The 27,907-nt window shown below is 47.6% G+C and overlaps 1 protein-coding gene across 5 annotated transcripts in view; it reads left to right on the top strand.

Moving 5' to 3' along the window:
• The window catches only part of ARHGEF5 (Rho guanine nucleotide exchange factor 5), a 47,939-nt gene extending 30,623 nt beyond the window's left edge, over positions 1 to 17,316 (top strand). For 4 of the 5 annotated variants that reach the window (XM_074315220.1, XM_074315222.1, XM_019710598.2 and 1 more), the window contains 14 exons: positions 1,329 to 4,491; positions 5,026 to 5,089; positions 5,522 to 5,586; positions 5,771 to 6,024; positions 8,608 to 8,768; positions 9,273 to 9,425; positions 9,718 to 9,847; positions 10,112 to 10,186; positions 10,613 to 10,702; positions 11,764 to 11,921; positions 12,521 to 12,682; positions 14,125 to 14,195; positions 15,773 to 15,877; positions 16,583 to 17,316. In XM_074315220.1, the coding sequence (XP_074171321.1) occupies positions 1,341 to 4,491; positions 5,026 to 5,089; positions 5,522 to 5,586; positions 5,771 to 6,024; positions 8,608 to 8,768; positions 9,273 to 9,425; positions 9,718 to 9,847; positions 10,112 to 10,186; positions 10,613 to 10,702; positions 11,764 to 11,921; positions 12,521 to 12,682; positions 14,125 to 14,195; positions 15,773 to 15,877; positions 16,583 to 16,740 (4,797 nt within the window). In that variant the 5' untranslated portion in view covers positions 1,329 to 1,340 and the 3' untranslated portion in view covers positions 16,741 to 17,316. The remainder of the gene's footprint in view (positions 1 to 1,328; positions 4,492 to 5,025; positions 5,090 to 5,521; positions 5,587 to 5,770; positions 6,025 to 8,607; positions 8,769 to 9,272; positions 9,426 to 9,717; positions 9,848 to 10,111; positions 10,187 to 10,612; positions 10,703 to 11,763; positions 11,922 to 12,520; positions 12,683 to 14,124; positions 14,196 to 15,772; positions 15,878 to 16,582) is intronic. The other variant, XM_019710597.2, reaches the window with a different exon arrangement.
• The last annotated feature ends 10,591 nt before the right edge of the window (positions 17,317 to 27,907 follow it).

Raw genomic sequence — 27,907 nt, 5'->3', positions numbered from 1 at the left:
GAAAGAGTATTTCTAATGTCAGGAGTGTCCGATGCTGACAGGAACCTCTGCGGTAAGGGTCCAGAGTGTCCCCTTGGGAGTTAACACGTTGCGTCCGGCGGGGTTTAAATCCCTCGTGAAGATTCTCGTGATCCGTACGCAATGTGTTAACAACTTGAGGATCCGAGGGGAAGTGAGCCGAATGGGGCTGTTAAAGTTGGGTGGAAGGTAGGTGAGATGTAGGGATAAGAAGACAGCAGGTATGAACCAGTCCTTCCTCAAGTTAGAAAGACGGGAAAGACGTGCGCATGGTAAATGCTGGTGGGACGATTGTACCAGAGGTGGAGTGTGAGACAGCTCACCCACAGCTGAGATCCCTGACAAGGCAGGCCAGAGGAGGCGGCACTCAGCGAGCAGGGACACCTCTCCCACTGTCACAGGAGACAAGACGGAAAGAGCAAAGTGCAGGTTGCTCTGACATGCCCGCAGCTCCATTGGTTTTCAAGTACGTAAGTACTTTGCAAAGCGGGAGATGAGGTATTCTGCTAGAAGTGAGAGAAGAGGTGGGCAGCAATGAGAACAGTTCACAAGGTTGTTGGAGAGACGGGGAGAGTAAGATAATGCGGGTCACGGTTTTATGGACCTACCTGAAACAGGTAACCACTGTGTCTGCTGAGCTTCTAATCTAATAAGTCATTCTACTTTACAACAGCTGCCTGTGTCATTGAAAACAAAATTGTTAATTAGTTACAGGCTCTATTAGACACTGGAAAATAAGATGAGTGAAATCCAGACCCTGTGTAAAGATGATTATACTACACGTTAGTACATCAGGCATAGGTTGTAATGGCCGGATTTATTTTAATCCCGTCAGCCCCTTGGGAGGAAGATCTCCCATCAGACACTGCTTCTCTGGTCTGTGAGACCTAGGGTGTGTCACTCACAGTGTCTGGGAGTTCTGTGGGACTGAGTCACTCTTGGTGACCAGAGAGTAGACGGGGACAGACAATATGACATAATACCATCTGGAGAGTAATGACCCCTGGGAGCACCTGGTATCTGACAGCGAGGGTCCCATGTAATCTGTCCCCCCACAAGACTGCAGGTCTGGAGGACACAGTCTTTGTCTCATTCACTACTGAATGCCCCGCACTTAAAAGTCCACATATCGATATTTATTAAATGAATTAATAAGTGACAGGTTTTATAGAAGCAGTTGCTTTTTTTGTGGAGTGCCTTTTGTCTCAATGCATGACAGTAGACCAGCTGTCCTACTCTTGTTCTTCCGGGTCTGCCCGTGTGACAGGTAAAAGCGCAAGAGCTGACGGAATCTTTCTCTTCTTCCTTAGGACTCAGCCCCGATGGAGGCTGAGGAGCCCCCGCATGCAGCACCGACTGCCGTTCCTGCCATAGCGGAATGCGGTGTCATCCCTGAAGCTCTCATGAGAAGTGGCCAGACCCCCGCCGTGGGGCTCGAGGGTCACGAAGGCCAGGACCCATCCTATAAGTGGGCAGAGGGACGCCGACTCTTGGAGACCCAGCAGAGAGATTTAAGAGATGTGAATGACGGTGCACCTGACAGGATGACCTCTTTCCCCAAGGATGCTCCTGCAGATGTGGAGACCGACCAGGAAAACCTTATGGCTGAGGCCTGGGACACTCCAGAGTGCCAGGAGGCAGTGCCCCAGAGCCCAGCAGATGGACAGGCAAAGGCATTGGCTTCCCCAGAGCTCTGGGCCTGCCCTGTCCAGGGTGACCATCTGGACCAGGTCCCAGTGTCCAGTGAGTTGGGCAGTGGAGTGGAGCTGGGATTTAGACCAGGACTCGCTTCCGTGATGCTGGGGACTGGACAAGCAGAAGAGAAGGAGGAAAGTTCTCCAGACGCCTCTGCTCAGACTCCGTGCTTGCCTTTCTGTGAAGAGCACCCTGCAGAGACCAACCCCCTGCAGGATTCTGAAAGTGGGACCAGCAGGCAGGGGGAGGAGCTGCAGTCTATGGGGGGGCAGGGAAGTCCAGGGAAAGGAGGGCTTGTGTGTCCCCAGGAGGCCGAGGGGCTGCAGGAGCAGAGACAAGAGGAAGTGGGCTTTCCAGGGGGAGGAGCCGTGGGGGAGCCCATTTGTTCTGATGGGCTTTTAGGGGAGCAGGAGCAGGTGGGAACACAGGTTAATAGCATAGAGGGAGAACAGAGGCAGAGACAGGGTCAAATACAAGGTGATGTGATGCCTGCAAAACCAGGAGGAAGAGACGGGCTTACTGGGGCGTTGGGAGGTCTGAATTATGAAGAGTGGGAGAGGAGGACGCAGGGCCACGAAGGTCTAGAACAGAGGGAACAGAGGAAGAGGGAGTATAGGGGGCCAGGAGAGAGGAGGGTGGACGCGCAGCATGAGAAGCAAAGCTTAGCGGGGAAATCTCTGAATGGAACTAGAAGGCAAGAACCTCAGGGTCCACAGGGGAAAGGGATGCCAGAGGAGGGACCAGAAAACTGGGATGGGGCCCCGCTGGGGGGCATGGGAGGAGACAGGAGCACAGGCCACGGGGAAGAGTGTGACGGTTGTCCCACACCGGCTCTGGTAGCCCCCGAGGTCTCTCCTCCTTGGAACTTGTTTCCAGATGCCTGTAGTGCTCTGGCCAGGATTCCTGGGACTCAAATAGAGCCGAGGGCTGAGGATCTATCCCCTGTAGCTCTGAATCCTACCCTGGAGCCAGCAGGACGGTCCCGTCAGCCCATTTCTTTGCCGAGCTCCCTTCCCACTGGGGAGTCACCTGACCACGAAACAGCTCAGGACAGCGACCCGGAGGGAGCCGAGTTAGGGAAGGAGGCAGAGTCCAGCTGGGGGACTGAGGTGGTCTCTGGCCGTACATCCGTGACTCCTCCAGGGACGCTAGACTCAGCTCCTCCCAGTCCTGCTGAAGTTGGCCTCAGCACAACCGTCTCGTCATCGGCCAGTGCCCCTGTTGCCATTCCCAGGAAGAAGCCCTCTCTTGCTGCATGTTCTCCGGAAACCCCAGGAGCCTTTCTCTTGACTGAAAACCCGTCTCCTTGTGGGACTCCTGAGAGTCTCCATGGCTTCCCCTCTGCAGAAGCCAGCATGGACCCGTGTGGCAGCTTGGACGGGGCCAGCCCTCTGAGCTCCCTAGCCAACTGCGCAGGGTCTGCCCAGCACCTGAGGAGCAATTCCTTCCCGGGTTCTCACAGGACAGAGCTGACTCCGGACCTGGAAGGAATATCACTTTCCTTCTCGCATTCAGAGTTACCCCAGAGGCCCCCCAAACCTGCCATCTATGGCTCTGTGACCCCAAGAAGGTACAGGAAGAGCAGTAGGGACTGCAGCAGCATTCCAGAATCCCCTACTTCATTGTCCACTCTGGGGCAGGGCTCTCCAGAATTTCCCTTAATTCCAGGGAGCCCCAGCAGCCCCCGCAGCAGCCATCTCTGGGGCTCCCCACATAACTCATCCTTTGCCCCAGGCTCTCCTGCCTATGGCTCTTCGCCCCCCCTTGTCTTTGTAGATGGGCAGGCCCATGAACCTCCACCCCCTCCACCCCCACAGAAGAGGCACGTCTACCCCGCCATGGTGGAGAGAGACGGCCATATCCGTGCAGTGGTCCCCACACTGAGGCAGTGTAGCTATCCTCCTCCACTGGCCCTAAGTTCAGGGCAACGTGGCTCCCCCAGAGGCTCATTTCCCGAAGTTCCTGACCCCCTTGTGGCAAGGCAGTACCGACCTCTGCCCTCTACCCCGGACAACCCTCACCATCCTCAGACCTCTTCCTCCCCAAGGTCAAGGTACAACAAACCATTACCCCCAACTCCTGACTTGTCCCAGCCGCACCGTTCTCCTGTTTCTTCTGATAGTAGCCCAAGAATCTACAGGCCTCTCCCCCCTGTCCCTATCATAGACCCTCTCCCCGAACCACCCCCTTTACCCCCCAAGTCCAGGGGGAGGGACAGGAGCATTCAGGGAGGACCCATGAATTCAGGGGCTCATGCTAAGCCAAGGCCTGTTTGTCAAGGGTGGGTGGTGTCCACTCCCCATTCTGCTGGACGTACCTCCTGGCCTCCTGCCACGGGCAGAGCAACAGACTCTTTGGCTTCCACCAGTAGGAGGAAGAGTGAAGTGCCCCCTGGCATGGCTTTCAGCAACGTGACGACCCTTCTAAATCCCTCTTCCCCAACCACCCCCTGGACTCTGGAGTTCCAGGGACTGCCCTCTGAAGCAGGCCTCTCAGAAGAGTCTGAGGCCCGTGCTGGCGGATCTTTGAGAAGAACAGTTCAGAAAGGAGCCAACAGCCTGAGGGGTTCAGATCCCGGTGGAGCAAGGCAGCCTGAAAAACCCAGCCATCCCCATCTGGAGAAGGCGTCCAGCTGGCCCCACCGACGGGACTCAGGGAGACCGCCGGAGGGCAGCGGTGGACAGCCTGCCGTCTCTGGTGACGGCTCGAATAAGCAGAAGGGCTGGCATCGGCAGGGCCTGCGCAGACCCTCCATCTTGCCCATGGTGGGCTCTTCAGGTGAGTGAGGCTTTGCCGTCAGACCAGGCTTTCTCTAGCTCTTGCCACCTCATTCATCTTCTGTCCCCAGGGCTCCTGTGGGTCTCCCTGCTGGCTTCGCTCCCCCATACATCCAACCCCAGCACAGAGGCAAGCACTTGAAAGCCTCTCTGAACTCACTGATCCTCTCCTTCTCCTTCCTCTCAGTCACCATCTGTCACCCAACCATGGTGTTCTTCTATTGTGTATCTTTTTCCCAGGGTGGTTTCGGACCCCCCTCCCCACCACTTTCCAGTTACCAACACCTAGTTGCCCTCCTAGTAGGACAAAGACATCCTCTACTTGTCCATCCCTCTACTTGTGACACGAGGGATGGGTTCATATCTGACGCGTGTCCTCAAAGGATTCCGACTTTGGAACTTCCTCCCTTTCCACCTGCCCGACTACCCCCAACCCTGCCCCTGATGCCTGTAGCTCCCACTCTAGGTGTTTGTTACCTTCTTTGGCTATCTCTGAATGCCCCTCTGACACCTCAGTTGCTTCACCTATTTCCAGTTTCAGATACAAGAGGTCCAGCCCTGGAAAAATCCTCTGGCTCTTCAGACACCATTGTTTTTCGGTGAGTTACCCTCTTTCCCAAGAGACACACCTGTACTCTCTTTTCTTAGGATACTGAGATTTCCATTAGTTGACGAGTGTTCTGGGGCCCTGTCTCTTCCAGGAGTAAGGAGGGGAAGAGACAGACACCAGGATTCCAGGGTAGGGATATCTTGGGTCTACCTGGTTTTGTCAGCTGAGTCCTTATTTCCCATCCTCTGAGGCCTTCGGCCATGAACTAAACCCCCCTGTAAAAACACCTTCAACATGACCTCCAAGAAAGCTCCAAACTACCCCACAGCGGGTCAGACTACCACTTGCCTATCCAGGGGTCTTAGCCCTGACCTCCCAAGCACATGTCCCAGAGGTTAGAGACTACATCATCTACAGTCAACTGGGGCTGCTTCGTATGTACTGGCCGCCAAGCACCCCTGGGGCCTTCTTTACTTCACAGGGAGAAAAAACCAAAGGAAGTGATGGGAGGCTTTTCAAGACGCTGCTCGAAGCTCATCAACTCCTGTGAGTACCTTGAAACAGAACTGGAGACCTACTGCCCAGGACTGGAGAGGTGCTGGCTGTCAGTGGTGGGGTGGGGATACCTACAGGGAGAGCCAGAGCAATCTGGTGGCTTCTGTCTGTTTCTGGGCCTCAACTCCCCCGTCTCCCTAATTCTCTCCCTCTCCCACGCTACTTCACCCCGTAGCTCAGCTGCTCTACCAGGAGTACAGCGATGTGGTTCTGAACAAAGAGATCCAGAGTCAGCAGCGGCCGGACAGCGTGGCTGAGGCCCCAGGGCCCACCTCCCCCCGGCAGCCCCGAAAGAGCCCGGTCTCCTCCGAGTCTTACGTGCAGCGTCTCTCCATGGCTCCCAGCTCCTCCCTCTGGCAGGAAATCCCCGTGGTGCGAAACAGCACCATGCTGCTCTCCATGACCCACGAAGACCAAAAACTGCAAGAGGTACCAGGCAGGGCAGGGTGGGGTGTGGAGGTGGGGGGCGGTGAGGAAGGCAAGCACAGCCTTGTGTGTTCAAATCCTTGTCTCCTGCTTACCCCGCCGCCAAGAGCAGGCTGTCCCCACCATATACTCGTGCATGTCGGTCATCTCCCCTCGGATGGGTTTGACTTGCTTTTTGAAGGTCACCACTAAGCCCGCCTACTCACCTCTTCATGTCATGGACCATTTACCGCTGCCTGTTAACTGGTTCAGACTCCTACAAAGGGACCATTCCTTGGAGTTTGTTGGGGGGGAGTGTAGAATTAATCCCATCACTGCTGCTTTTGGTTGGACTAAAATTTCCCTTTGCAACCAGGGTTTCAAGCTACATTAAAGTTTTCCTCTTCAACCAAGGCCCACGCAGGGGCTTTCTGTTGGGTCCCTTGAAGAGTGCCCCTTGTAGTTGTCCTGTGGTCCATTGGTCTCAGAGGCTTTTGAATGACCATCAGTTTCTGCTTGGTCCTTTTTCCCAAAAGCAGGACTGCAGTAGAGGCTGTTTGTCTGACGTTAAGTTATCACCAGAATAGGTTTGACATGGCGAGCTTCTCTTAGAATCAACCTGAAATATGGGTTAAACCTTTCTTCCCAGGAAGACAACATGGCACATGGAAAGGCATTATGGAATAATATTTAAGTGTTTAGGTTCTGGAGTAAATGACCTGGATGTCAAGCCCACTTTAATATTTGCCAGCTGTTGTACTCTGGCCAAATTACTGCTTTTCCTAAGCTTCTGTTTTCTCCTTTGTAAAACTGCATTGCAAGGAGGTACTGAGAGAGTGTATGTGTGTGTGTATATATATAAAACACTGGGTTGAATCCTGGCTTCATTTATTAGCTGTGTAACCTTAAGCAAGTCTATAACTTCAGTAAATCTCAGTTTCCTCATCTGAAAATTGAGGATAATAAATGCCTACCTTTCAGTGTTGCCCTACAGTTTAAATAAGTGACACATACCTAGCTTTTAGCACCATGCCTGGTACATAGTTTGACACATATTAGTGCCATGCTATGCCCTGTTCAGAAGTGGGAAGGAGTAAAATTGGGTCCAGAAGGACTTACGGATTAAACCGCGCTTTTACCACGTCAAACAGAGACAGGTTAAATTTTAGGTTTTTTGAAACTCAGGCTTGGGGGCCCTGTTCTGACCTCAACTTTTAAAGCACATGGAGGATATTTAGAAAATCACTAATCTGCCCCATATTATGGACCAAACAACAGGGAGATGGTATGAACCCTAGCTCTCTTTCTCCAACTGCAGCCTACTCTCAAGTCCACCAGGGCGCCTACGTCAGCCCTGGCCCCATGCTTCTGAGAAAACAAGCCTCTGTGCTTACATACGTATGCCTCCCATAAAATAGCACTCTGGGGTCTACAAAGTGCTAGACCTGACTCCATTTATTTGACTGCCACACATCTTTGTGAGGTGGGTTCACTGTACCTACACAGAAAGACAAGCAAACAGAGGCTCTGAGAGGTTAAAAGAGCCACCCAAAGTCAGAGAGTTGGGGACTGTTAGAGCCAGGGCGCCAGGGAGCCTGCACATCTCGGTTCAGCGCTGTGTGTGGGGTCATCCTGTGTGTCACTGGTTAGCCAAGTCATCACCACAGTGTGTGTCTTCTTTCTCTTTCCTGTCCATCCATCTGTCTTGAAGCTGCATGCTTGGATGAAAAGCGTGAGCAGCCCAGCTAGAGGAGACAGGGCCATGTGTCATTGTGTCCCTGCTGGAACCTCCAGACGGGTTTCTCAAGTGCTGGACAATTTCCATTAAAACACAACTGCACCATCTCATTCTCAAATATCCTGCTTCCTTCCAATTCCCCTCAAGCCCCCAAATTACCTTCATCGCCTACATTTGTTCCGCTTTCAAAGTTCTCTAGCTTAGTAAGTAACTCCATCGTTCACGCCCGTTACCAAACTCAAAATCAGGCATTCGCTGAGACTCTCCTGTTCTTTCCTCCCCTGTTTCTAGCAAATAACCATGTTGTTCTAAATCTCCCTCCTGAATAATTATGAAATTGGCCACCTCGCCCCATTCCCATGGCTATTCTGGCCTTCATCGCTCATCTGGAATTCCCACAACATTCTCCTAACATGAGTCTCTTGCACCTTCTAATCTGAGCACACTGTGCTCAGAAAATCTTTACAAAAAACAAATCTCATCAAGTCAGTCCCCTACATAAAGCCTCTTGTTTCCCCACGGTTGAGAGCCCAAACCGTTTGACCTTGTTCACGTACCTCTCCAGACCTCATCTCTATCTGCTGCTCTAGTTGCATCTCCTGCCACTACTTGAGTACATGGTTCCGAAAAAGCTCATTTTAAGTCTCTGGGAAGCACCTTTTCCTCTTACACCTCTGGGGGCTTACACGTGTCTTCCCTCTGCTTCAGGCGCTCTTTCCTCGGCCCCCGAAATCAGGTTAGGTTCTGGGGTGACTGTGCACTATGGAAAGATCTGTCTTCTCTATCCCGAAAACATTACATAGCGGCTAGCATACACCAGGGATTCAATAAATGTTTTTAATTAATCTCCCTCCTCCTCATCCTCCTAGGCCAAATTTGAGCTAATTGTGTCAGAGGCCTCCTACCTGCGCAGTCTAACTATAGCTGTGGATCATTTTCAACATTCAACCCAGCTTCGGGCCATCCTTTCCAACCAAGATCAGCAATGGCTCTTCTCTCGTTTACAGGACGTGCGTGACGTCAGTACCACGTAAGAGTCCTCTTCTCCCAAGTACCACTCACTCAGCCTCACTGTCTTTAGCCTGTAGACCTCCAGTTGTTATTTTTGCCTTCTCAGAAACCCTCTCGTTTCTCCCTCCATGACTCCCAGTAGGGACAGGGAGAGCAAAGAAGAGAGGGCGGTAGGTGGATGAATAAATTAATGAGAAATCCCTCCAGGGTTGAAGTTTAGATGTACTGTGGGCATGCAGTGCATTGGAGATGAGATGTGGGAAGCATCTAAAGATTAGAAAACCAGAAAAAATAAAAAGAACAAGAAGTAGAATATTAGGACCAGAGAGTTAGATCTGGGGCAAACGAGGAACATTTTCAGACAGAACTCCAGTGCACAGCCAGGGGCACAGAGGCAAGGCCAGTCAGTAGAGGTTACTTCCTGTTGAAGAGAAGATGTCACGAGCTCAGTGGATAGCAGGGATCAGCCACCTGCTCACTGGAGGCCCACAACTCTCACGAGACTGGTTTGAATACTGTACAGGTTCCTTTCAGACCTGGAGGAGAACTTTGAGAATAACATTTTCACCTTCCAAGTGTGTGATGTCGTCCTGAACCACGCCTCCAACTTCCGCCGGGTCTACCTGCCTTACGTCACCAACCAGACCTACCAGGAACGCACTTTCCAACATCTGCTGTGAGACCTGACCCCCACTCTGTCCCCATGTGGGCCCTGCAATGACCCTGCACCCAAACCTCCAACCCCAACCCAGAGTGCTGTCGCCAGAGCACGTATTCTTGTGCCCGCTCTATGATCTCAAGCCCCAGCCCACCTTCCAGATCAGATGACCTCAGCATCACATCTGGGCCCCCTGTGGGATTCCACTTGATCCCACAGACTGTCCACTGAATCTCCGCTCCCCATGCCTTCCCTGTGTCCCCCAGTCCTCCCCACATCCCTCCTTACCCGAGGCTCACTGCCCACACAGGAACACCAACAGCAGTTTCCGAGAGGTCTTGGAGAAGCTGGAAAGCGACCCCATCTGCCAACGCCTTTCCCTCAAATCCTTTCTGATTCTGCCCTTCCAGCGCATTACCCGTCTCAAACTGCTGCTCCAGGTATGGCAATCCCACCTTGGTCCTCTCCCCTCAACTCAAGTGGGGATCTCAGGGAGCCCCAAGGCAAAGGCGGTCCGTTCTTCTGCCCCTCTCCCACCCCTGCAGATGACGTGAGCATCTTCCCGCTGCCCACACCCTTCTTTCTCAGAGTGACTTGCTGCTCCAACTTTGTTCCTGGCCTTCTTCGTTAGCTCATTCCCAGTCACCTCTTCCTTTTTCCCATCCCTCCTTTCATCTGGCTCCTGTCTATTGTTTGTTCTATAGAACATTCTGAAGAGAACCCAGCCTGGCTCTGCAGAGGAAGCAGAGGCTACGAAGGCCCACCACGCCCTGGAGGAGGTAGGCACCCGCCATCCCACGCTGAGCCCCACAGAGAGCTCTTCCTCTGCGCAGGCCCGTGGCTTCACACAGCACAGGGTCCTGCTAATGGGATCGCTCAGCCACGTCCCAGTGTCCACCAGCCCCCCATGTGCACCCCATGGCTGCCGCCCCCACACCAAGGACACTGCACACCAAGGGACTGTGCTCGCATGCTCACATTCCCCAGATTAAATCTCACTTTCACTCGGCCCAAGAATATTCTATCAGGTCATATGTAGTGTACCCGAGTGCTAGAACTTCAGCTTGTTGCTGCCTTCATGCAATTCATGCCTTGTAGAAAAGACCGAGGCTGCCACAGCCGATGTCCAGGTTTCCTGCAGGGGCCTCCAAGGTGAACGCTCTAACCCTGCACTCTTCCTCTTCCCTCTCCCTGCTCATGGCCAGCTGATCCGAGACTGCAATAACAACGTCCAGAGGATGCGCCGGACAGAGGAGCTCATCTACCTGAGCCAGAAGATTGAGTTTGAGTGCAAAGTGAGTTACTCCTCAGGATGTCCCACCAGTCCCCTTCTAACACACAACCACCTCACTCCCACTGTGCCAGCCTCCAACCTCATTTCAACACACCTGCTGCTCTGTCCTATTTCTGGGATGCCCAAATGCCTACTGCATTCATTCTCCAGGCACACTGTTCAGTGAGAAAGGGTAGATGTAGAACTGTGTGTATTATAGTGTATTAGCTTTGGTGGAAAAGTAGGAGGGTAGAAATCGGTATGTATTTGTTATGCATACATAAAGCAACTCTAGAGGATACATAAGAAATAAAGGGCAGTGGTTACCGGATGGGGAGTACGGGGCCGATGGGAGAAAACTTCCCAGTGTAGGCCTTTATAAAGATACATATTTTGCTTCTTGAACCACTCAATATTTTATCAAGTCTTCATCTGGTCTAACCAAACCCATGTAAAATGGAATCTAAATATAGGACCAAAATCTCCCATCAAAATGCAAATCAAAAACAAACATTCCACATTTAAATTCCAACTCAGAACAGATACCATCCTTATCTCCCTGGAAGAGAGGGAACAGCCCTTATCCACATATTGATCACAGTTCAGTACCTTTATCTTTACCTAATTCCAGCTCCAAGCAGACCCTCCCCCGTTCTCCTCATCTCTACCTGCTCCTCTCAAGTCTCTGGTTACAAGCAAGGAAAGATCATGTCAGAACTGCCCAAATCTTTTCACTTCTAAGAAACACATCATACTATTTCCTGCCTTGTTCCTTCACATGCCCTACTTGGGCTGGTCCATCTCTTTTTCCGTTCAGGCTTTCAGGGCTGAGCTTCTCCTATAGTCACTTTACTGGTCGGACCATGGGCTCCTTCCATTTGTCTGAGTTATGAACATGGCTGCACAACAGTAGACGGTCGTAGGTAGAGGCTCAGAGAGAAACAGAGTCTAGTGGATGAGTTATGCGCGAGAGGAAGATGTGAACGAGATGATTGGCGTGGAGGATGGGACTGAGAGGAAGCCTCGCACCTGTCCTGTGTCACACTGCTGTGACACTGTCTTCTGTCTCCCCCTACCCCGTAGATATTCCCGCTCATTTCACAATCACGCTGGCTGGTGAAGAGTGGAGAGCTGACAGCCCTGGAGTTCAGTGTCTCCCCAGCGCTGCGAAGGAAACTGAACACGCGGCCAGTCCATCTGCATCTCTTCAATGACTGTCTGCTGCTGTCTCGGCCCCGAGAGTCAGTGACTGGAATGGGAGGCCAGAGCACAAGAGGGAAATGGGATGAGGCAAGAGGGAAGGACGAAAAGGGACAGAGAGGGGGCGAGTTCCTAGAGGAACGCTTCTCCATAGCTCAACCCATAGAGCACAGGTCATGGCCTAGACGAGAAAAAGAAAGATCCGAAGCAAAATATTGTGTCACAAGATCATATGGCAAGACTGTACCATGTTACAGACACAGAGAAAAATGCAGCAAATTACTTTATCACATTCTCAATCGGTCTGTTTGTGGTTTTCTTGGGCTAGACTCAGCCTACTAGCCCAGAGATACTCAGCCAATTCCAGATTCTAACTCTCGGTCCTAAAGGCCTTAGACAATGTTTATTGGTTCTGTCTCTTCAACTCTTTAAAGTGGTGAAGTATCCATGGCACTAGATGTCACTGGGTGACAAATCCCTGGGAACTCTGGAGCTACCATCTTGAGAGCAAGTTAACACCATCTTATGTTTTTTATGAGAACGTGCAGATGCTAAAGACAGGGATTTTGGATCCAAAGGTGTGAGGGTGGCTGAAGCACGGCAACTCCAGGGTCAGGATGAAAAGCCTTGTCTTTTGCAGGGGTAGCCGGTTCCTGGTCTTTGACCATGCTCCCTTCTCCTCCATCCGGGGGGAAAAGTGTGAAATGAAGCTCCATGGACCTCACAAAAACCTCTTCCGGCTCTTCCTGCTGCACAACACACAAGGCACCCAGGCCGAGTTCCTGTTCCGCACGGAAACTCAGTGAGATGGGGCTGGGAAGAGGAGTTGTGGGGAGGGAGGGGGGACAGCCTGGGCAGGAAGTGGTACCGAGGCAGAAAATGTGATCGGAACACAGGCACAGCACCATTGTCCATTGTGGACGGAGGAGCACCCATAGAAGCCACACTCCTGGAGCTAATAGAACTATAGGAGGCTGGGTGGAGAGGGGGTCAAGTTGCTACCAAGGCTTAGTGTTTATTTTATACCCTTTAGTCAAGTAGGACAAAGTCTGTGAGATATCAGAAGGAGAGGGGCCGCTATGGCGTAAAAAATTGGAATACTGACATCCACGAGAGAATGTCCATGTGCACAGCCAGAAATTCCTTAGTACCCAAGGCTGGGGGCATATCTGTGCCTAAGACAAGTGCTGGGGTGCCTTTGGCTTTTCTTGTTCCCACCTTCCAACCCCATCTTCTGTTGAGCAGACGTCTGTAGTGTTGACAACTTTGATTTGCTCATCTTTTAAATGATAATAATAATAGTAATAATAATAAAATACATTTGCACATATGTACATTTGGAGAGTATTAAAAAAATAATACCTACAAAATCTGATACACAGTGTCTATAGGAATGAGCAGCTACAAGACTGGACCCTGTATCGATGTTATAAAAGATACATGAGATCTTTTAAAAAAGTTTCACACGATACTCAATAGTCTGAGGATGCTTGTGTTGGAGATGCTTTTCAGTTTGGTCCCTTGGAAGACACTTCCGGGTGGAATCACTAATGCCTGTCTTCACTTATGGAACAAAGGTGGTGGTATGCAAAATGTCACCTAAAGCAAGTAGTCAGAAGGAGCCTCATGGTCTTTGTTCAGGGCTTTAGGCAGCATCTTCCTGGACCAGTAGGAGAGTCTGCTCTCAATTTCTCACATGTGTTTGGAAGCAGAGGCGAAGATAATGCAAAAACCTTCGGATAATTATAAAATTAGGTTTGGGTTATATTACATGACAGAAAATTAGAATTATCTCCCTGATATAATTATGATTACAGAATAATTTTCATCTCTGAGATATTTGATGGGAGGGAGGTGGGCAGAGGAGTGCCAAGAATTGTGCAAAGTGATGGAGGGAATCTAAACTGAGATGCACATTCTGCTTAGTACAGTTCCCGAAATGGAAAATCTACCTGCTTATAATTGACAGTGGACTTCATGCCACCCCTTGAAAGCTATGAGATGCCACCTAGCAGGATAAGCCTGGAAAGAGGAGGGGAAAAAAAAAAGGGTGACAAGACACATTAACATGTAGTTCAAGGTCCTGTCACATTTCCAACCAAGCAGAGTCTCTTTGAGTTTTGTCCTCATTGCCATTGAACTAGACAGGTCTTCCCCACAGCCATGTTCCCTTCCCGCCACTGGTCCCTTGTCCTACACCCCCAGAGCTGCTGTGGAAGCAGTGACCCTGCTTTGTTTCCTCAGAAGTGAAAAGCTTCGATGGATCTCCGCCTTGGCCATGCCAAGAGAGGAGTTGGACCTTCTGGAATGTTGTGGTGAGTGATGGTCTAGGAGGAGGAGACAAATGGCGGGCTTAGAGGGCTGGGTGGTAATTCTGGGAGGCTGCTGTTTCGTGCTTTTGTCCAGAATTTCAGGGTGGAAGACTGCCTACTGGAGCTTAAACACTTGAGTTTCAGCTTAAAACTTTCCATCACCATGGCAGTGGCTCCACTCTCACCGTATATTCCCTACCTTGGGCAATAGTTTGCTCTTTTAAAATATTTGTCCCCTTACGTGTATCCTGCTATTGTTATGCCTAGATTTTACCTACTTGAAGGTCTGGGGAAAATGGGAGGAAGTAGGGCTGGAGCTAAGAGTCACAGGAGGATAGCAACACAGTAGATTTGTCTTAAGCACACGCCCTCCTGTAGGATGACTGGAGACCACTGCCCTCACCCCTTACCCTACCCAGGTCCCCATGGGTACACACACCCACACACATTAGGAATGTGTGTGCATCCATGCTCCTTATCAGGATTTGTGGGTTTCCTACACGCCCCTCAGTTGTCTTCCAGCAAGGATTCCCTACTTCATGTCCAGAAAGGAACTGAATTCAAAGGAAGACTGAGTCTTTAGTGACTCAAAAGAACAAACAAATACCAGGAAGCTTGGAAAAGGAAATAGGAGAGCCAGGCTATGAACTCTGTTCTGTTAACCCTCTCCCTGTGTGATGCATCTGCTGGGCTTCAGCTCCCCAGGGTTGGGAAGGAAGGCAAAATCATTCTCCCTCTACCCTCCTCCCTCCGCTGACCTTGGGAATGGCTGATGAGGATGCGCTTTCAAAAAAGAAGTGCAGGTGATTAAAGCAGTGTTCTCCATGTTTCCTGAGGAAACCAGTACAGTGTGGTAATGTGGAAAGAGCAATAAACCCATGTAAGATGGAATGCTTATGGGTCAGGAGTACTCAGAGGCTTGTTAATCTTGAGCTTCAAAACTATGGGAATTTCTCCTGATTCATAAAAAGATGGAAATATAAGACATCCAGCATTTCCTCAAGAATCTGCTTGACCAACCCAGTCATTTGCAAAGAAGGAAACTGAAGCTGAAGGGGATTAAGTGCCTTCTTAGCTCATACTTGGAAACCCGCGGTTACAAGTCCTTTAGTCCCACATCTGGTACCGTGAAGAACATGAGGAGTGAGTCACAGATTCAGGTTTCACAATCTAGTTGGTGAGCCAGAACACACACACGACACAGTTAGATAAGGGACCCAGGGTTTGGCCTAGACAGTCAGTTTTATGGGAGTTCAGAACCCACAGGACTGCAGAGGCAGAGAAGGCTTCCGACGGAAGAAGCGTCTCCAGGATTTGTAATGATGAATCACTAAAGGTGATCCCAGAATGTTGCTCAATTCAGCTTCCCCGGAGAAATAGAAATTTTGATTCATTTCAACTCTGTTATTTCTATTTCCTTGTCAACCATTTTGTTCCCTGATAGAAGATGAAGACTTTTCCAGTTGTCTCTTCAAAAGCCCAAACTTTCTCTATCCCAAGTCTTCCCAATTTCCTCCTTGCAATTCCTTCTTCACTCGCCTTTCCTAACCTCGCTTCACGCTCTCTCTTCTCTTCCAAAGATTCCCCACAAGTACAGTGCCTCCGAGCCTACAAACCCCGAGAAAACGACGAGTTGGCTCTAGAGAAGGCAGATGTGGTGATGGTGACCCAACAAAGCAGCGATGGTAAGAGGTGGACTCTACGGAGACCAGGCAGGACATTAGAGATGGGACACTGTAGGAGGAGGTATTGGTTTCCTAGGGCGGCTGTAACAAAGCACCACAAATTGAGTGGCTTAACACAATAGAAATGTATTCTCTCATGGTGTTGGAGACCAGAAGTCCAAAATCAAAGTGTTGGCAGGGCCCTGCTCTCTCTAAAGCCTCTAGTAGAGGAGGCTTCACTGCCTCTTCCAGCTTCTGGTGACCTCAGGTGTGACGTGGTTTGTGGAAGCACCATCTCTACCTCTGTCTTCTGTGTTTGTGTATGTGTCCAGATTTCCCTCTTTTTATAAGGATACCATTTATATTGGATTAATGCCCCCTTTACTCAAGTGACCTCATCTTAACTTGACTAATTACATCTGCAACAACCCTATTCCCAAATAAGGTCATATTCTGAGGTACTTCAGGTTACTATTCCATATATTTGGGGGGAACACAATTCAACACATAAGAGTGGAGATCGTTCAGGAGTAGGCAGCTATAGACTTTGCTAGACCTAAAGCAGCCAGGGTTGGTGTGCTGGGAGGCTTTTATCTAATAAATACTGAGGGCTCTCCGGTCCATTCAACCTCATGGCTCAGAAAAGTTTCTGGGAAGGAGATCCAGGGGAAATTATTGTGAGTGTTTTCCAGGTCATTCTTATTCCTACCCACCCTGTACCCATAGGCTGGCTGGAGGGCGTGAGACTCTCAGATGGCGAACGAGGCTGGTTCCCTGTACAACAGGTGGAGTTCATTTCCAACCCAGACGTTCGTGCCCGGAACCTAAAGGAAGCCCAGCGAGTCAAGACTGCCAAACTACAGCTGGTGGAACAGCAGACCTAGCTATTCTCTGGGAGGAATCTCCTGAGCTTAAGGACAAGATGTCCTTGGAGAGGGCTGGCCCCACAACCATGCAACAGAGGCCTTTTGTGAACCAAGAACTTGACCTTCTGAGAACTCAAGGACAAAACCTGTTGCTAGTCCCAGCCCTCCTTTTTGTGTTTGTGCTTGGTCGGGGATTTTGAGGGACTTTGCACTGGACTCTGGAAACCTTTTCTCACAGGAAAAAAGACCAATGGCGCCTACGCCAAGGAACTTGACTCCTACAACCATACAATGCTTAAACATGCTCTGCTTCCCGAGCACAGAGTCAGAGCTGACCAGAGTTTCCATCGTGGCCATATGTTAAACAGAATCTCACCTCAGTTCACTGAAGGAGATGTTTAAGGGGGATTAATATTATAACTCAGATGGGAGGGTAACCTCTAAGGTAGCTTCCTGGTGACCTCTAAGGTAGCTTCCAACTCTAAGGATTTTCCATAATTATTGGTATGAGGTCAGTGCATGTATCTCTGGGATCTATTAGTGGCAATGTGAGGGTAATGCTCTCTCACTCTAATAAACTTGGCACTTCTCTGAGTGTTTTCTCCTCAAACTCTTGAGCACTGAGCAAAGTTCAGGACGTTTTGTTCCATGAGGCTTCCAGGCTATTTGATTCGGGTCTCACGAAGGTCCAAGATGGCAGCTAGGTTATGGTGGCTGTGGACACTTGCTTTATGACTCCCAAGACTTTGGGCAGTTTCTCTGTTATGGCATCAGAGGTTGTATATGAAATTAGGAGGATTGATGGGTGATGAAAATACCATTCAAACTTTCTTTTTTACTGAACTCATAAGGTATAGGCTGCTTTGGGTGGATTTGGAAATCCTACTCACACCCTTCCCAGTTTTATGTTTTCACTTGGATTTTTGTGGACGTATCTTCCCAGCTGTTTCATCCTCTTTGTGACAAGCAGTACAGTGTTATGGAAAGAGTCCTAGGACCCAAGGCAAGAGACATACTATGCTCCAGTTGCCACACTGCCGTGATTCAGCCTGTTCGTGTCTCAGTTTCCTTAAATGCAAAGTGCATGATCGGACCAAATGACCGCCAAAGTCCTATCCAACTCTACAGTCAATCCCCTGTCAAATCACCTTTCTCAGTAGAAGAGCATCACTGTACATTTTTTTCCTCAGGGCCCTCATACAGCAACAGTACAGCCATCTTTTAAGCTGGATTATTGTGGTCCTTCCCTGGGACGTTCTACTCTTCTGTTTTAGCTTTAGGAGGGGTCAAAAGTAAAATTGCATTGCAGCTTTCTACAAAGGTAAGAATTACACTACAAACTTTGTCCTATACCCAGTTAATGATGATATGACATGATAGTATCACTTTTGATAGCACATTTTGTTTTCAACCATCCTAAAATGTAAGTTAGCTTGCTTAATTTTTAGAAAAGTTATCACTATTGTAATTAAGATGGGGTTAATATTAATTTATCCTAAATAGGTTGACATTACTAGACAATCTAAAATGGGATGGTTTTAGAAAAGTTCGATTGAGGTTTTTCACTATTTTCATAAAGCCAGCTTTTTATTATTAATATATGATATATTAATAGGTGTAGATTATTTGTAAACTAACAACTGGTTTTTCTTAACAGCAACAATAATTATAATCCAAATTATTTGTTCAAACCAGTATTTAAATACCTACCATATGGCTCAATCAGAGCCACATCCAGCCTTATATTTTCCCAAAAATATCAGGCAAATTTTCTCAGAGAGGTAAAGTATCCATTTCTGAATGACGCATCTGCAAATATTTTTAGCTGAATGACTGCTTCTTTGCTTGAAGTTGCTAAGGCTTTCTGTGCACCTTTGAAACTGACTTCTATAAGACTAAAACTGTCTTCAGATTTTTATTGTGTATTTGTTTATTTGGGTTATTCTCACCTAATCTGGGAAATTAAAAGACAATTGGCTTCTACCTGTTTTTAGGTCCTTGGTTTTAAAGACAAAAAACAAAGAAAACTTAGATATGAATAGTCTCTCCTCAGTTGAATTACTGAATTTCCCATACTTGGTTTTCAGAAAATTGGGTACAGTTTCACTCATTGTCTCTTCTGCAGATTTCCAGAATTTGATTCAATTTATAATTTAATGGCATGATTGCCTTAGAAGCACAGCCATTTCTTATGAGAGATTGTGAAAATAACCATTAGCCAGTACTTTTTGGACAGAACTGCATGTGAGGCATTTACAGATAGACAGGATTTTGTTGGTTTTAAAGCAAAACCATGCATGGGGTCGTGTCTTCAGGAAACTTCAACACTGGTCCTATTTATTAGCCCCTTTTTCGAAATGTAACACGCTTGGAGCTGAAAATCATATGGATATATGCTGAACTATTTCCTCTGTGCGCTCAACCACATTTAATTTCCATCACTTTTATCTACTCAGCTTAGGAAACTGTTCTTTAAAGTTTATTTTCGCCATCAACTCTTCACTTAGAGTTAACTATGATCTTGCAATTTTTTTGTGTGCATGACTTGCTCTGTTGCAGTCATTTAAAAATGATTTTAATAAGCTCAGCCTACAATGTTAGTATCCGGAAGGCTCACAGTTTGAGATGTGTTCATTTCCCCTATTTTCATTTGCATCTCTTAAACGCCTGTATCCATGATACAAGATAAAATGGATTTTGGTTTTATGAAGACTGTTTTTTTTTTTTTTAAACTGGCCTTTGACATAGAAGTTGTTTACAAGTCTTTGAAAATCTAAAGAAATTAAATTCACTGCCCCCCTTCTTTCACACACATATTTATTGCCCTGACATAAACCCGATTTCCTTCTGCACCCCCTGTTGCTCTACCCCTAATAGTCTGTGCTTTGAATGAGAGCAAATTAGAAATCCAGTGTTGTGGATGTCCAGTGGCCCTTATTGACACAACTATTCCACAGCTCCCAACACACATCACTGAGCTGTGTGTGTTTGTACGTGGTTTTCAATCCTCCGCATAAATACCGTGGTGGTGGTGATTTGGCTCTGTCACTCGCACAGTTCAGTGACTCAGGAACCACAATTGCTGTAAACATGCCTGGGGAGATGCCCGCTGTTTAAGCTTACAGCTCTGAAATCGGGTGCAGAGGGGCCAAAGGTGACAAGTAAACAATCTAAAGAGAAACCGATGCCAAACTCAGTCATGATTCAACTGTTCTGAGCACATTCTCTGTCCTAAATAGTGTTTGACCCACTTCTTCCCACCCGCGCATTTTATGTAACAATTATGGAGTGGAAATTTTTGTAGCCTCTTCCGAGGAAGAGGATCGGGCAAAGCATCCATTCAGTCTGTGGAATTCCCAGGGGACATGGCGACAAATGAGGCTGCGGTCACCAGGAAGACGCAGGGAGTAGAGGTGAGCAGACCCGGTGCTTATTCGTTCTGGGTGGTGGTGAACAGGGCAAGTGTGGGAGAAAGGAGCTGGGCTGGTATGCGCTGTGCAGATTTTCTGAGCTGGTGAGGGAGCTCCCAGGGAGTGACTAATGATCCCTGCTGCTGGGTGAGTGAGTCACGGGCCTGAGGGCAGAGCCTGCTGCAGGGAGGGGCAGAGTCTGGCCCACGATGTTCCCCAGGAGCACCAATGAGCAGGTAAATATTTTCCTGGCAGTTATCTAAGCATTTCAAGAGGCAATTACCTCTGGACAATGCAGATGGAAATTCAGAAGCAGCGTGGGAGTCAGGTCAGGTTACTGCACCGAGATGGAGGTCCTCAATCTGCTTCCAGACCAAGGGAGAACACCAGGGAGAAAGTTCCAGAACAGCAAGGAGAAAGTTCAGACTTCTGGAAAGGGTGGTTGAGAATGACAGAGCATGGGCTACTGTGGTAGAGTCCACAAGTCCAGCAAGAGAGACTTCCGCAGTCTCAAAAGCAGTCTGTCTCAGGGAGAAAAGGAAAATGCAGGAGGGAAGGAAAGCATGGACCCTTGGCTGGGACTCATACAGCCGTTCTAGAGTGTTTTCTGATGGAGATCCGCTTGTGGTGGCGATGAGAAATCCACCCACTGTTGGAGTTGACAGAACCCTAAAGATCTTTGTGTCCCACCCCCTCACTTGTCACAGTAGAGCCTGGAGAGGCCAGATGGTTGGCCTAATGTCACACAGCCAGGTAGTGATGAGCCACAGATTGGAACAGTCTGAGGTTCACTTGTAGGATTCAAGTGGGTGATCTGTTGAGTTTGTGCTCATCACAAAAGGTTGAAGGTGATGACATAAATGGCAAAGATTGAGTCAACAGAATATGGATGGGCCGATTATTTTTGAGAGACTGGGAGGAACTGGCGGTGAGACTTGTGGGATTGTTAATAAGCAGTTTTTGGTGATAAAACTGAGCTTGGACAGGCAACAGACTGGAAACAAAGATAAGGTGTGGTTTTTGTAGCCATCTATCATTACACAGCAGGTCCTCAGAGAACCCCGAGAGTGGGGGGTGGGGAGGGGAAGAGAGAGAGTAAAGAGCTGGCTGTTTAGCTTTAGGAAGGAAAGGGCTAAAGGATGTTTACTGGAGGGTGGAATTTATGCAGAGAGACTGGGATTCCTCCTTGATAAAATAATACTGGCATTAACAAATAAAAGGGGGGAAAATATGGAGGCGTTTTCCAGTTGAAAAAAAGGAAAATGAATGCATAAAATATTTTTTAAAGACTTTTGACCGTACTTTAAATTGGTTCTGGGGACATTTTTTAGTCCACTGGGTATGCAAATAAATGTACCTGATTTCACCAATGCAAATAATTGTTATAGGAAGTAACAGAAAAGTCAAACTGAAATATATAACGGGCAAGAAGGTGAAATAAAGAAATGGGCAAAATGGAATGCGTGGAAACAGTAAATGCTTATTATTATTGTTAATAGCTCTGAAACGGCCTCATCTTCCTGGGGGGCTACAGGATATGAATGGGCAAGGGTGCTGGGGCGGGAAGAAGGACGCACTGCACAGAATTAGGCGGGAGGGATGACAGAAGCAGCTGTAAGGTGAGAGTGCACCAGAAAAAAAACCAAGGGATCTCTGTGCATGGAAATTCCATTCCCAGGAGCAATGTCCCTGAGGCAAGTTGACCAGAGAAGGGGAGGAAGAAGCAAATAAAATGGGGAAAGCGACTAATGCAGATGATGGAGCTGTAATGCGGAGGCAGAAACCAACTCCCGTGGAGTTCCAGATTTTGTAAATCGTACTGCTAGACGCCTGGGTTCTAAAACCTGGAATCAATTTGACATTCTCTCCATCCCACCCACACAACCACATTCTGTGGATTTCTTCCAGCATTGATTCCTAGCGTTGCTCCCCATGATTGCCCCCCCATGACCCCCCCCCCCCACTGGGTTCCCCTGTGGCTATTTTAGCCTCAACACCTCAATCCAGGGCACTGGAATGACTTCCCCTGCTCCTGTCGACTTCTTTCCTCCTGGCATCAGTCTGGAGGCATGTGCTGTCGCAATCTCCGATTTGACTGTCTCCTCTTTCCCCTTCTCAGTATCTACCAGGTAATGAGACCGGTCACAGCTGGGCCCCACCTTCATCCAGCTCCCTTCACCTCCCTCCTGTTCTCACTTCGCCCCTCCACCCACTTCACTGCCCTCTCTGCCTGGTCTTCTCAGCAGTTCCAAGTCCCTTTCCAGTTTGGAACATGCAGTTTCCTGCCCCCCTCTCTTCTCCCTCTCCTGTCCCACAACAAAGTCCCTATTTCTTTTTCAATCAAACTAAACAGTGTTTGTTATTTAAACACAGACCTCGGGTTTATGGGAGGAGTCTACAGCTAATCTAGATTTCAACTGTTTTTATTACACTCACTACCAACCTTCTGACCTTTTTTATGATCTCCCTCGAAAACTATTAGAATACATTGCTTCTTGAAGTTGGCACCTCCCGACGTAGGTTTACATCCTGTCCAATATTTATTTCTCTTGTAACTTTGGGCAAATGCTTAAACCTCTCTGAGTTTCAGATTTTCACGTGTCAAATGAAGAATGTAGGTTGTGAAATGAAATGACCTGTTAGAGAGCTAGATATGCAGTAAGTGCTAAATAAATGGTTATCCTCATCATTAGTATTTTGTCTGAGGACCAATTTCTGGGTAAAGTAAGCTATTTCAGTTCCTCCTATGGTCACATAAAACATACACACAAAATTGACTGTCGTAATAGCTGTTTATCTATTAAGGCTCTTTCAGTTTTTTAGATGATATTTTGGCATTCAGGTAGCAAGACTTTATCTGCATTTGGTGAATTGGAAAACAAACTCATAAGACTTCTTTCTGGACTTGGTGAAGGCAGTCTCAGGCGTCATTAGGAAACCTCAGTGTCGTCTGTCAGTTGGGATAATTATACCTAATTTGCACAATTATTTGTCCAACCTCCTCCCCAGACCTTCTGACCCAGTCGGGCTCTGAGCCTTTCCTCAGCCAACAACTCTTCCAGCGATTTCCACCTCCACCCAGGCCACTCCTCGTCCGTCACCCTTGTTTTGTTGGTGTCCCCGTGAGTCCATCCTAAGACCACTTTTCTTCGTGCTCTGTGCTCTGCCTCGGCCTCCACCAGCATTTTCTGTGCTGAAGAGGCCAGTAGCACCCTTCCGCCCTTATCTCTCTCACAGACCCGACTTCCGTGTTTTTCCTCCTAGATGTATCCACCCAGAAAATCACAGGAATTGCAGCCTCAACATTCACAACGGGGTCCCCCTTTCCCCAGATTTGCTCCATTCCCATTATTTCCTTTCTCAATGAACAGCATTTCTTAGTTACCAAAGTTTTTCTCCTCTTCCCTTTCTCTTCCATTCCTTTCCACTGATAATAGCCTATCCTATTGCACTGATTCTGATTCCTGTATGGTCCTCAAACCCCCGCTCTCTGCTCACTGCCTTACTCTAGGCTCTCACCACCTCTCCCTCCAGCTCTGCAGCAGCCCTGTCTTCCCCTCTCAAGCCCTCTGACTTATTTTCCATTTGTCTCTTTGAAACACAATTCATAAAGTAAAACTGCCAGTGCTTCCCTAATCGCCCCGAGAATACGGCTCAAAGGTCTCAGCACTGCATTTGAGGCCTTTCCCACTCTCCCTCACCAGCCTCATCTTCTCCCCCAGCCCCCCCTCCCCACGCCCGCCATTTTCTGCTCACAGACCCAGCCGCTCCAAAGTTCCTCGTCATCTTTGCAACCTCAACAGCCGTACCCTCGCTGCACCTGCCTGTTATACCCTTTCCATTCTTCTCTGCTTCCCCAAATTCTGTTCTTCCTTTATGAGTAAAGCCTTGGACTCGGAAGATTTCTCAGCCCCAGCAGACGTGGCTGCCCCATCTTCTGGGCTTCCATCACATTCTTTCCTTGGGGCTGGGCTGCACAGCCTTGCTCTCCTGTAGTATAACTACAGGGTATTTCACGTCAGGCTCCCCAACAAGTCTGTCAGTTCCCTGAAAGCTGGAAAGACATTTTATTTACCTGTGTCCACCTGGTACTGTAGGTAAATCCCCACTGAATGCCCAAATGGATGTCTGCCTTTATTTCTCAGGATTTTGTGATGAAACTCAAATGAGGAGGTATTTTCAAAAGAACAGGATAAACTAAACTACCAATACAAGCATCCTAAATCTACCAGGCTGTCCCTCTGGACTAAAATCGCACCACTTCTGGGTGAATGGAGATGCTTCGTTTCTAAGAAGTCAGACCTCCTCGTCATTAGTAAGGACCGTTGAAGACTTGGAGTGGAATCAGCAAAAGCCAAATGGCCTTTTGCAGCCTGCTTTTCTGTGTTCCATTAACGCAAGTGATGTTAAAATAGACATTTAAAAATAAAGTCTAATGGACTGTCTCAAAATATATAAATAACTAATATAAAAAAAATTAGCTACCAGACATAGAAAATATAATAGGAATCCAGCAGATTTTAGAGCATTTCTTTAGACAAGTGTGGAGCCTGTATGGAGGGTTATAATGGCAGGAGAGTCGGGGGTGAGTACTAAATGACGTGGGTTCACGCCATGAACCCAGGACTGCAAGAAAGCAGAGCAGATATATATATATATATATATATATATATATATATATATATATATATATACATATATATATGGAGGATGATCTCTGCTTGAATTGAGAAGCTGTCATGGATGAAGGTGTCCTAGCAAAGCGCTAAGTTGACAGATTTAGCACACGTGAAAATATAGGACATCCAAGTATTGTAGTAAGCATACTTATACTAAAAAACTATGTGTTTATCTGACATTCAGATGTAACTGGACATCTTATATGTTATCTGACAAACCAAGCTACAACCCAAATGATTTCAATATCTCTGAATCTGATCTTACTGGCCCTGGGGTGGTTTGAAGAATTCGCCTAGGCTTTCTTAACTTTAAACAACCAGAATTTTGTTTAAGGCCACAGTGACGCTGGTGGTAGATTGCCATCTAGTGGACACATTGTGGTAGTGAAAGCTTAAGTTGGAGGGAGAGACAGATTTTTTTTTTTTTTTCTGGCGACTGCAAGGAAGAATTCTGCGTTGGTGAATTGCAAAGCCCTGAGGTTGCACTGTTGAGAGGGTGATGACATGGAGAGGGTGTGGGTGGTTTTGGGGATGCAGGATGGGACGAATACTGCAGTAGCTTCCCTGTGACCTAAGGAGGCGAGCGGCCTGACCATGGCTCTCCAGCATTCAGAGACTATGCTCCCTCACTCCAACTCAAACCCAAACCGAAGCTGGAGCTCAGTGTGGGAAGCACAAGATCCTTCCAACTGAGAGCGGCTCAGAGGGAAGTGGAACTACCCAACATGAAATGCTACAGAACGAGAGAAGTCACCCCAAAGGTAACAGTGCGGCTGAAAAGATGGAAAAGTTGAAAGGAGGCACACACTAAAATTCCAAGGAGAACATCTCAAAGTGTGACGCTCAGAAGAAACTCAATGCTGTAAAACATGCGAAAGACCGATACCAGCAATACTACTAGCAATGATAATAACAAAACCAAACTCGGAACAGGAGGAACAGGGGAGAGCTCAATGGACTCGTCGGGGCAGACATTATAATGTCAACATATAATACAAAGGAGTAGCACTTGATTCTTTTTTAGCCTGTCTTCTCCACAAAGGAAAATATTCTAGAAGTTAAAAGGTGTGGGGACAGAGCCAGGAGTGCAGTTTCCAGGCTCTCGGCCTCACGTGGAAAAGTGTTGGCTCAGGTAGTAAATGGCCATCAGCTGTGATTGGATGGCCATCAGCTGTGGCTAGTTGGCCGTCAGCTGTAACCAGTGAGCCATTGGCCACTGATATAACTGCTGTGGCTACACTAGCAGAAAATGGGGGCTAGCAAGAAGAAGGTGGCTGAGCTAGCAAGAGCGGATTGCAGAGAGGTGGATGCTGCCAGCGAGAATATAGTGATATGACTCCCCTACCTATGGCTCCGTGGGTGTTCCTTTTTGGCCTCACCGTGTCCTGCATTCTTATGTGGGGAGCGGGACCAGAGACCCTGCCGGATGCCCCCCATGACAAAAGGGTTGGACAGAAAATATAAGATGGTCTTAAACGCAAACAGGAGTCGTATTGCTGACTTAAATAATTCTATATTTTTTCTAGAGCAGAACAGGAGGGGATCTCTACGATTTAATAGAGGCAGTTATCCTTAGTATCCAATAGATGATTTGTATAAACTGAAGGAGAAGCAATTTAATGTAAAAGTCTCATAAATTTCTGGAAGAGATTATTGAAAGGTGATTTGTGAATATTTAGATAAAAAATAATCATAAAAGACAATAAGTGTTCCCGAAGAATAAGCCATGCCAAGCTTAATCTCATTTATTATATTGTTAGGTTTATAAAAATTAGAGTGCTATAGAGAGAATATATTTTGATTTTAGTGAGTCACACAGCACAAGTTTTCTCCCCCCAAATCTGTTTCTGAAATCCTAGAGCTGGCCCTGGATAATACAGTGAAGGAGGCTACTCAGTTAAACTCTCTACTTAAAAAAATGTTTTAAGGAGGGATGTCAACATAGTCTTATACTTACTTATAAGCGGTTTACTAATTTTCAATGACTTGATTATAAAATGTACAAAACATACTAATCAAATTAGCAAAGAGAAAAAACTTGCAAAAATGGCTAATGTTATATAAGGACTCCAAACCATCTTAGAAAGTTTGATAATGGGTTAAACTTAACTAAATGAAACTGAATAAGCAATATAAATGTTTGTATATTTAGATTCAAAATGTCAATTCTCCAAATACAAAATGAGAGAGAATGGCTTTAAAACAGCTTCTATTAAAATAACCTTAGGGTCATAGTTGACAATAAGTTTGTTTTGGATGAAAAATAATATGAAATGGCTGCCAAAGAAAGAAAAAAGCCAATGTCTCTCCCCACATGAATAGAAGAGTATGTCCCATTTGATGGAGGTGACAATCACACCACCGTACAATGCCACTGACCAGACAGCAAAGTAAGGTTCAGCTCTGGCACCACTCCTACCAGGAACGTCCATGAACTCATATGCATTTGGAAAGAGGCACTAGGATGGTAAAGAGCCTGGGGACCACCCCACATGAGGGCAAGGCTTTGAGGAATGACATGGGGTCCTCTGACTGTGTGATATTAGATTTAATCTTTATAGCACATAGCAAGCAAAGCTCAGGTCAATTGAACAATATTGACTTTCTCCTAGTAGCAAGAAGAAGTTTCTAATCAGCAAAGCTTTCAAAACTTCTGTAGGCCCTAGTGAAGGGAATTAGCTGCCCCCTCCTCTGCCGCCCCCCACTGGAAAACCAAGACTGAATAACCCCCATCTGTGGTGGTACAGAGGAGATTCTGCGTTTGTCAGGTTGGATTTGTCAGCCTGTAAGGTTTCTTCCACTTCGAGGATTCTCTGCTTCTAAGAAGTTTTCACCATTTTCTCTTTGTTGGGTCCATCATTCATTCTTAATTAACTCATTTTGTTTTTAGTTTACTACTGACTTGTCTAACACTTTGGATCTAAGTGTTGCATGTAAGCATAGATCTTAAAGGCGATCACCCTTCGATTCTTGGCTTTAGATGTCTATTCTGTTGCATTTGCTCCTTAGCAGGGTGCAAGAGGCTGAACAGTTAGGATTGGCGGAGAAAACATCCAGCCTCCCCACAGGGCTTTGAAGCAACAGAGTGTTGTGGTA

The sequence above is a fragment of the Rhinolophus sinicus genome, linkage group LG11 (assembly GCF_036562045.2).
Source record: "Rhinolophus sinicus isolate RSC01 linkage group LG11, ASM3656204v1, whole genome shotgun sequence".
In the NCBI taxonomy this organism is placed as follows: domain Eukaryota; kingdom Metazoa; phylum Chordata; class Mammalia; order Chiroptera; family Rhinolophidae; genus Rhinolophus; species Rhinolophus sinicus.
Note: the sequence above shows the minus strand (reverse complement) of the source record. Positions and strands in the feature narration are given on the sequence as shown.